This window comes from Drosophila virilis, chromosome 6, assembly GCF_030788295.1.
Source record: "Drosophila virilis strain 15010-1051.87 chromosome 6, Dvir_AGI_RSII-ME, whole genome shotgun sequence".
Classification (NCBI taxonomy): domain Eukaryota; kingdom Metazoa; phylum Arthropoda; class Insecta; order Diptera; family Drosophilidae; genus Drosophila; species Drosophila virilis.
Genome location: NC_091548.1, coordinates 1,878,315 through 1,889,273, shown reverse-complemented (window position 1 = coordinate 1,889,273; position 10,959 = coordinate 1,878,315). Strand labels below are relative to the sequence as shown.

At 40.7% G+C, this 10,959-nt stretch overlaps 1 protein-coding gene across 1 annotated transcript; it reads left to right on the top strand.

The window, feature by feature from the left end:
• Positions 1-2,780: 2,780 nt before the first annotated feature.
• On the top strand, positions 2,781-3,400 carry LOC138911451 (myb-like protein O). Its single transcript, XM_070210661.1, has 2 exons — positions 2,781-3,037; positions 3,103-3,400. Exons 1-2 carry the CDS (start codon positions 2,781-2,783, stop codon positions 3,398-3,400), a joined length of 555 nt encoding a protein of 184 aa, XP_070066762.1.
• Positions 3,401-10,959: the final 7,559 nt, after the last annotated feature.

The window sequence follows — 10,959 nt, the reverse complement described above, 5'->3', positions numbered from 1 at the left end:
CATAAGAAGCGGCAGCACAATCCAATAAGCCAGCGGAGGCGTCGTCGGATGCGGTCAAATGCCCATGCGAGGCTTATTGCGCATCAGCAAATGAATGCGTCGGCGCCTGTGTGGCGGCCTGTACATGGCTGGCGGCGCCTGGCGCATAGAAAAGCGCGACCTCTGAGCGCAATTATCAAATCTGATAGCAATTTCGACATAAATCTGTAAAAGAAATATTTATAATTAGTTATATGTTAAGAAATTAATTTTTGCAAAAATGCGACTTACCTCTGTTAAAAAGTTTTCGATTTCCACGTTGCGACGGAAAAAAAAAAATGTATATGCAGAGCACATGTAGTCAAATCTAACTGTATATTGCGTAGCGTTGCCACCTATGCAGTGTTGCCACACTGACAGTTTTAAGTTGTTAAAGCAATTTAGTATTATTAGGGAATTAGTACTTTTAGTCTTTTAGTATTTTAGTATAAGTATTTATTGTATTTAGTACGTAAGTTCAATACAGACACATTCTATGTGTCTAACAACATGTTTATAGAGTTAGGATACAATGTTGCCAAATAATGTTCTTATATGTTGCTAAAGTGAAAGTAATGGAAAAGAATAAAACAAGTCACGGAGGAATTTCATTCCACTGCTGACATATATTGTGCTCGGATGCACTCAACTAAAAAACTTAAAAACTTAAAAACTTAAAAAAATCAACTTAAAAAACTTAAAAAACCTAAATAAAAAAACCGAAAGGCTTGATTGCGCTCGGACGCACTCATCTATTTAAAACAAAAAAAAAAAAATAAATAAAATAAAATAAAATAAATAAATAAAAAGTCAATTAAACCAAAACCAAACCAAAAAGAAATTAAAATCAAATAAAGACATTGCGCTCGTACAGTGCAAGTGCAATTTATGTGGCACACAACACACATACTCGGCATATAAAATATATATTGTGCGCATATAAAATGGAAATGCGCTATCGAATCAACTAGTAAATATGGAACACAATGCAAATAAAAGTGGAAAGCCCTCTGAGGAGTGGCTAAATAGAGATCCTGGGATTGTGCAGGTGCAATCTGAGGATATAAATCGTGTGCATAATGAGGCCAAACGTCTTGGTTATGTGCCGGCAAATATGGCAGCCGCTGGCGTCACTAATACAAGTGCAGGTGAAAATGTGAAGCGCACAACAGAGAGAAGTGAAATACAGGGTGATATTCTGATGAGACTATCTTAACTTGCGAAAGTGCTACCTCAGCATTCTCTGAGACGGCGCTTTCTCATATGTTCTGTGATAGCGATGAGGACACTAACTGGACAAATGCTATAGTTGGAATTGAGAGAAGAGCGGTGGGAGCAGCAACAACAACTACAGGATCTACTTGCCAGCAAGTGCAACAACAGCAACAGACGCCAATTCTCGCGGCAGAAGTGCCGCTAAATGATCCGCCATTTCTGCCTGAGTCAACAGGGGCAGCAACTACAACAAGTACAAGAACAACCACTAGCGCAAATGTCATAGCTAACCTAGAAGGCAATGTTCCGCCATCTTTGCAAATGTCAACGCCTACGCTGACAATAGCAACCAATACCAACACAGGTGACGCGCAAAAATTGGCGCCAACGCTAAGTGAATGTGCAACAGGAACAACAAGTGGTCGCTTGCGTGATGCTGCTAAGGTGACAATGGCGGCAAAAATAAATGGCGCTAAGTGTAGAGTGACTATGCCAATGAAGCAGCAGCGTAAAGTAATGCGCGCTGCTAGCTCTCTTGGCCCTAATAATTTGCAAAATGCAATGCAATCTAACTTGCAGCCTATTGTTAGATTATACAATATTGCAAGACCAAAAAATAATTTAGCCAAAAATGCCATGCCCGGTGGGGAGGAAGGCAACATGAACATGGACATTGATGCCAACACCAGTAGTGATGGATATTCGGAGGTAATTATTTCGGATGATGAAGCAACAGAGCAGCAAATAGGCGGCAAGCAGGTAGCTAGTGAAGTTCAGGAAGCGCAACCGCAGTTAGGTCAAAGTATTAAAATTCCAACACTTTTTGTGCCCAATGTAAAAGAAATTCAGCCACTAATGGAGAAATTAAATAACGCACAGGGCGTCAATAAATTTACAACAAAATGTACCCAGGGTGATGGGATTAGAGTACAATGTAAAGATTTCAGCACATATAACGCCATATTGGGCTTATTAAATACAGAAAATATACCTATGCACACACACCAGCCGAGAAGTGAGCGTGGCTACAGGGTTATATTAAAACATTTGCACAGTTCGACTCCATGCGACTGGTTGCGTACCCAATTGGGAGAATTGGGTTATGTTGTCAGATACGTTAACGTCATGAAGCATCGATTTAGTGGCAAGCCATTGAACATATTTGAAATAGAGATTGAGCCAAGAGTGGATGGTGGTCATACAAAAATATGTAAATTAAACGAATTAGGTAATCAGCATGTCGCTGTGGAAAGACAACATAAAAGTGCTGACCCAGTACAGTGTCATAGGTGTCAGGCATTTGGTCACAGCAAAAACTATTGCCGTCGGCCATTTGTCTGCCTTAAATGTGCCGGTGAGCACCCAACAACAATGTGTGCCAAGGATAGGGACACAATTGCTAAATGCGCCAACTGTGGAGAGGGGCACATTGCCAGTTACAAGGATGCGCTGTATTCAAACATGCGCAAAGTTTAATAAACATAAATCGTATTCGTGGCCGGCAACAAAAAAAGCAGCAACAGCAGCAGCAACGAAATACAGTCAATATGCTCGTACAGCAACAGCAGCAACAGCAACAACAACAACGGCAACAAGTAGTAAATCAGCAACAACAGCAATGCAACGATGATAACATACAGCGACAACGAAACGTACAACAGCAACGGCTGCCGAACAATATGCAAGTCAACGGTACGGTGCAACAAAAGCCTCCAAAGCAGCAGCAACGTCAGCCGGAGTCTCCAATACGGCAGCAGGCGTCTCAGCAGATATCAAACCCGAATACAAATCCAAACACAAAAAAGTAGGACATACAGCCAAGTAGCCCGTGGTGTTGGTGGTGTTAAAATCCGTAATCCTGCAATCAAGGCATCTTGAAAAGCTACAGGAGCAGCTTCGTACGGAGCAGCAGCAAAACGGCAGCAACAACAACATCCGTGGCAGCAACAGGAACACTATCGCCAAATCCAGCAGCGCCATCAAGAGCAGCGCCATCCTCAGCAGCAGCAGCGCAACCAAAACCAGCAGCAGCGTATCCAAAACCAACAGCAGCGCTTCCCAAGTCAACAAACCCAACAAAACAACAACAGCCCACGCGAATTGTACAGGTGCCAACACACAACGAGCAATCACAACAACAGCAGCAACACAAACTCCGCAGAATTGATTGTCGCTTATGAGAGCGTTGGAGCGGAACGCCAATATCGTCGAGGAGATGGGTAAAAAGATTGATAATTTACTAAATGTATTATTTAAATTTGTCGCCAATACGTTTAAAAATGCCCAACCATTACATATGCCCATGCCTATACAGAATAGTACCATTGTAGAAAATAGACCTATTGATAGCGATTGTCAAATGGCAGGCAGCCACACTATGTATGAAGCCAATGACACGAATAATAATGAATAATCTGAATAGTAGCCCTAATAATTTGAATACAACTTCTACCACTAATAGCAACTTAGATGCATATAGCGGCAATCAGGTAGGCAGCCCCTTTAGGATTGCCTACTGGAATGCTGCAGGGGTGGGGAATAAGTTACTAGAATTAGAACTGTTTATCCAACGCCACAAAATTGATATAATGATGATAATAGAGACTCGTATTAATACTAGCGCAAATACAATTATTAGCTCGAATGTTTTGAAGATTAATGGGTACCTCACATACTTTGCTACCCATCCAGATAACTACAAAAGTGGAGGTGTAGCAATCTTAGTTAAAAATGATATTAAGCATATCGCTTTGCAGCCAATATCGGAAAATTTTATGCAGTGTGCTCCAATTGCCTTGATGAGTAGCGAGAGGAATAAAAATAGAATAATAATTGCAGCTATATACTGCCCACCACAGCCTAAATGGTCTTCAGAGCAATTTAGCAGGCTATTCAAACACATAGACGATGGATGCAATGGCTCATCTGGCTTTATGCTATGTGGGGATTGGAACGCTAAGCATACCTGGTGGGGCAATATACGAGGATGCAAACGCGGGAAGGCGCTAATGGATAGCGTACACAAGAATAGGCGCTATAATATCCTAGCTACCGGCGGTGCCACTCACTATCCATATGACAGGCGGAAAATGCCGTCGGCAATTGACTTTGCCGTATATGGCGGACTACAAAATGCGCGACTAAGAACGTATACGACGACAGACTTAGATTCGGACCACTTGCCTGTTCATATTGAAATGGGCATAGAAGGGCTAAATGTTGCTAATATGATGAAAGGAAATCGTAAAATATTGCTGCCAGTGAATGCGAACATAAAAAGTTCCAAGAGTACTTAAATCGACGCATATTGCTAAACATTGAGATAAGATCAGGCGCCGATATAGAGGACGCTGTTGACATCCTAAATAAGAATATATATGAGGCAGCAGCAGACTCAATACGAGAACAACGGCATGGGCAGGATAAACTGTACCCGACGAACGAATAGCGGACAATATAGGCTTAATGGGCACTTACGAGGACTGATAAAGATGAAGCAGGTATATAAAAGGCAATTAATGCTTTTGCGTTGTCCGAATGCAAGAAAATGTATAGACAAGTACAAAATCGGCTAAAGAAAGAGCTATGTCTGTCAAAAGTGAATACTATGAATGAGTTATTGAAGCAGATTGATGTTCAGGATCGCTATAAAATGCAAAAATTATGGAGGCTAACAAAATTTGAAAAGGCAGCCGCAACCAAATTGGCCGCTAAAGTTAGAGATAGCTAGTGGCAGTAGTTGTAGGAGAAACGGCAATATAACGTGGACACAGTAATGAGGAGAAGGCTGAAGCGTTTGCATGTCATTTGGAGAAACGCTTCACACCAAATCTGACAAATACACAGGTTGTGCGTAACCTGATTGCAGATGAGCTATTAGAGCTAAAGCGAAAAAAGCTGGAGCAATTCGAAGAGAATACAGATATATGTCCGTTCTGCCATTTCGTCCGATAAGTGTTAGCGCGAGACTATGCTAGAGATAGATATGCTAGAGTTAAATAAGTCTCCTGGCATGGACAATATTGACAATAGGGTTATTAAATCGTTGCCTGAGAAGGCGGGTTATATACTTAGTACTTATATTCAATTGTATATTGAGGTATGGGTTTTTTCCTAGGCAATGGAAATGTGCAGAGATCAGTATGATATTAAAGCCTGGTAAAAGTACAGGAGAGATATCGTCATATAGACCAATTAGTCTACTAGCAGGTTTCTCAAAATTGTTTGAGAAACTGCTGCTGAATAGGCTATTCGAATGCAAAGAGTTTGCAAATGCTATACCAAGCCACCAATTTGGGTTCAGAAAAGACCATGGTACCGAGCAGCAGCTGGCCCGTGTGACTCAATATATTGAATGCTTACGAGAAGCGACAATATTGCTCGGCTGTATTTATTGATATCAGCGAAGCGTTTGACCGTGTATGGCACGCTGGGCTATTAGTAAAATTAATAAAATTGCTACCACTTGCACTGTACAACGTGCTGGAAAGCTACACCACCGCCAATCAACCCGTCACACAACAACAATCCACGCCAATGCAAGTTGACGTTGAGCAGCGACAGCTACTACCATCACCACAACAACAGCAACTTTACCAAACACCCTCCTCCAACGATCTGCAAAACGATATACTGCTTCAAATGGCCAACAAGCAGCAAGAGCAGTTAGACGGTCTGATGGGCTCGGTGTTGATATTGCAACAACAATTGCAAGGAGTGCTCCGCCTAGGCGCAGATTCTACACCGCTCGCGTACCATGGTCAAATTCAAGCCAATAATTTGAATGAATTCAGATACCCGGTTCATGACTCATCTACTACTGCTCAATCAAAATTAAAATCCTGGAAAAAATAGCAACTTTTACTTACCTCAACTTACCTTTTTAGTTAATTTCCCAAACCAAATCTTTATTTTAGTACTTACCCGTTACTTACCTCCTTATTATTTTTACCTACCTTATTTACTTACCTTTTAATTTATCCTCAAGCAGCTATTATTTTCCTAAAAATATACCAACCTCATCACAAATTGCATTTCTCAATGCAACACAACACAATCATCAATGCAATTGTCAACAAGTTGCAAAATACAAAAATGCCACAACAAATTGCCAGCCATGTTCCGCTATGTGCGCCTCTGTGTCTGCTCGCTCACAACACTCCAGCTTTTCCAATGCTCGAATACAGTGAGCTTATGCACCACACGCGCACAAGAGCGCGCTTCCTATTCGTCAATGCGCTGGCGCGCACACTAAAACATAAGCAGACGAAACAAGATGTCTGTTCCACACTTGCCCACCCCATGACCAATGGCAACAGAAGCTGCTATTTGCATCCCTAACCGGCCTACGAGGGAAGACGGGCAACTTCCTTTTCAAGAAAAGCTCCAGAAATCCACATTTGGCAGCATCAAACATCATCAACCTTTACACACACACACACACAATCACATCGAGAAAAAGCAATGAACACAAACATAGCACACAATATGCTTATCATTGCCTCTTCACACCAATAAATCTGCCAATTCAAAATTCCTCTTGCTAAAAACTTCTCCATCTCAACCATCTTTTTTATCCCGCATCGCAAATATTTAATCATAGCCAACACGCATTTGATAACAGCCAGTGCAAATATTAAATTATTGAAATTTAAATGAACTGAGAGAAGGTACTCGGCTAAAATAACATCAATTTTCTTATCAACTGCGGTGTTATTTATCTGCTTTTGATGTGGGAAACAGAGGATAGGGAGATTTTTTAAATTGGGAAAACAAAAAACCAACAATCAACACAGGACGGACATGACAAATCACAGTTGTGAATTGTGGAGTGGCCCTGTGTGTTCTCTGTTCATTTGCCAACCCTATGTCTCGGGCAATGCAGACACACACACCATACAATTGGGAACACACACACTGTATATTCATGCGCCGAGTCCAATTCTCTATCAATAAGATACAAGAAAACATTTCTCCTTATTTCGTACATCAAACACATACAAATCACAACGAAAAATTATTATTTTCATAAACTCCATTAAATAAATTCTCTCATCATTTTGCTGTACTCTTATCAATAATGCTGGCTTATGGCGAACCAGATTTGCTGACGCCGCACACCACTCCAATTGTATACTTCTTCTATACACTTGAATCTTTATTTACTAAAATTATAGAGACATAAACAATCATTTTAGCTCTTATCATAAAGTTAATTTTTGCACAAATGGTATGAATATTAAGTTGGCAAATTCATATAATTTTGTATAAATACACGACACACACAAATTCCTAAACATGTATATACACATAAACATATCACAAAACACAAAAATTTAAAATGTATAGAATTAAGGAAGTATATATCAATAAACTCTGGAGGGGGATTGGTTCGGTGTGTGACGGTGGGAAGGGGGATACTTCGTACCGCTACAGGATAGTGGCCTGTGTGTGGGTGTGCGGTATGCATGTGATGGTGATGGTTTGGAGCGGTTGACGAGCATGAGCTAGTAGGCACCTTTAATGCTGCCTCGCCATGTCTCGAGCCCTCCAGGCCACCACGACCATGCATACTCAAACACTCGCTCGCTCTCTGCGATGCGAATGCTCGATGCCCGACGCTCGCTACTCGGTACTCGGTACACGATGCTCGTGTCCTCGATCCCGTTTCCCATTCGTCTCATCCGACCCGGTCTCCTGCTCAACCTAAAACAGAAAAAAACGTCTCTTTTTGGTGCCTGAAGTGAACGGACGTGCTCGCGGAGAAACAAAAAGTAAAAATCATATAAATTCGGCAGCGCGCGCCAAAACGAACCGAACATAGTATATAGGGACACGATTGCAAAGTGCAAATTGCAATACATTTCCCTCGGTTTCTTCATTCGGTTTTTCACTCGCTCAATACAGTGGCTTTTTTCCTTGTACATATATATAGTGCACGTGGCCTGCTGTGACTTTTGCACAAAGTGTCGCCACGTGGACAATCTAGAACTTTTGTTTTAGTTGTTCTGCTGCGCATCAGACGCTGGCGCATAGTGTGCAAAAACACAAAAGTGTGTATGTATAACAAATACATAACTGCCTAGTGCCTTATATGTACTAAAATTAACCACTATAACTCATACTCTCGTCAATAAATCAATAATAATTGATATAACCTAAAATAAAATTACATATAAATCAATAAATTGCTATAGCTATATATATTTTCAATTACTTATTAAATATACATATATACCTAGCATATATTGCTACAAACTGTCCGTCTACGGACAATCATACCCTCTTAGCTAAAAAGAGAGCAATTTAATCAAAAATTTATTACCTATAAATAAATTAATACATAACCAAAAATAACAATTAACCCTTCAAATCTCTAAAAACAAGGTATTACATCAACTTTTGCCATAAACTTCAAGCCCAAAGGTGACCAATCAGATTAACCTAAAAATTTCTAGCAATTTCTCAGCAAAAGTTTATGCCAATATATGACGTGTGTGTGGGGCAATTATTCTGGTTTTTTGCACACTTATACAATCGCTAAAATAGTTGCTGTCGCGCAACTTGACACACACACGCATACACACACTTATTACATTTCATAATTTACACATATATACATCTGTCAAAACATATACATATATACTTTCACATACATATCTACAACTCCTGTCAAAACACATATATAAACAAATATATATATCTACAGCAAACACATACAAACTCACTTATATACATTACTTCCCCTCTTTTTTGACGTCCATATAAGTGACGCGCGCATAGAAACCTGACGAAGCTGAGAGCAGGCGCAACCGTAGCTAGTCGACTTTCTGGTTTGTGAATTGACTAAATCGGTCAACTTGGTGCGAAACCAAAAGCACACACTCACAAACAAATCACAACAAAGCGCCATTTAGTCGTTTCATCCCACCCATCGCCATTTTGCACTTTTCCTATTTCATACAAACTCAACCTTTGCAAAAACCAACAAAGAGCTTAAGGTTTTACACGTCCCCTCTGTAGGCTGCTCTTAATTTTCGTAAAGGTTGACACAAACAAATTCAAAACTGGTGCTTCATCACCAATAAACTAAATAAATTAAAACTAAATACTTACCTTAATCAAACCTATTAAAAAATTGAAGCTTAATCAGGTGTGTCGCCACCAACAATATTAAGCCACAATCACACATACACTTACTTATACTTACCTTATCACACCTTCTCATATACTTACCTATACTTACCATTATCACACTTCATATATATCTCTATACTTACCTATTATCACACCTTCATATTTAATATTTACGCCCTATAAATAAAAATATAATTTCATACCGGTGTGCCATCACCAATCATAAAATATATATATATACTTACCATATAAAATACTTACCATTAAAACTACTTACCTTTAACCACACTTACCATTATCGCCATGTCAAAATCCAGACACTTCGTCCACCACATACTCGTCCGCAGAGCTGGCAATATCACCAGGCCTCCTGAATGACTTATCAGACATGTCACTCTCGCCGATGTCGCCAATGCCGACACCACTGAACCGTCTGCAATCATTTTCAGCTGACTCTTTGGTAGCGGCGCGACTAGGGCCACGACACCATCGGCACTGTCTCCCCAAGCTTTCATATCGACAGCCTGCAAAATGCCTGCGCAAAAGGGACAGCAACAAAAACGTGCCACGAATATGAAAGGGACAAACATAGTGTCTGAACCGACAACAACAAAAATGGCGTCAGCCGATGCTCAAGCACAATTGGTCCATTTAAGCGTCTGATTGCTCAGCTTGAATCCGATTGTGCTGAAAATGCCGTAACTGAACATTTTTCAACCAACACTCAAAATGTCGAAAACTCTAACATTCATAGCAACGGACACTATTCTGGTGATCTTATCGCTAATAACACAGACAGTAATGAAGCTCGCCAATTCAACTCGCCAACATACGCAACCATCTTGGCTGACAATGTTGCGCACCAAAACTCCAAAAACTTGTTGTGTTTAAACTGCAGTAGTGACAGCAGCTCCAGCCATGCTCCCGGTATTGGTGGTCCCGGCGGCAAAATCACACCACAGCCACTACCGGTGCATCTCACTATAAGTTATTGCATCCCACAGGCAAAACAGCCAATCAAAACCGCAAAATAAACGCGCGCAAAACAAATCGCCAAATCTCGGCCAATTCCCGTTCATCACAACAAGATTCAAGGCGCAATCAACATGCAAATCGATTCAATTTACTGTCAGAATCTGACCTTGAAGCGCCACAACAACACCTACCTCAACAGTTGCCGGCGACAACTAAACAGCCGACAACGTCGACTAAAATTCCTACCATTGCAAAAGTAGCAATGACCAATGTCCATCCAGCCGCTGCCGCCACGGCCGTCAATACTACTCCTCCAGATTCCCTGTCCTTTAATACTCAACATCAACAGGCTGATGCGGTCAATATTTCTGCCCCTGCGGCGAAACATTACAAACCGCCCCAAATATGCATCTTACATGCAAACCAACCCGAACAAAACGGCATCGATTCTGTAATTGCCAAATTAAACGGACAAAACCCGCCCATAATTGATTATGGATTAAAATTGGGTGGTCCTGGCATATTAAGAATCCTGCCAAAAACTTTAGAGACATACTCTAAAATCATAAACGTCCTCAATTTGGACAATTCAATCAATTATAACACGTACCAGAG

Excerpts from the sequence above, each read along its gene's own strand:
- LOC138911451 (XM_070210661.1), top strand. The coding sequence starts at position 2,781 with ATGCTCGTACAGCAACAGCAGCAACAGCAACAACAACAACGGCAACAA. Across the intron at positions 3,038-3,102 it reads ACAAATCCAAACACAAAAAA|GCATCTTGAAAAGCTACAGG; the intron begins GTAGGACATACA and ends CCTGCAATCAAG.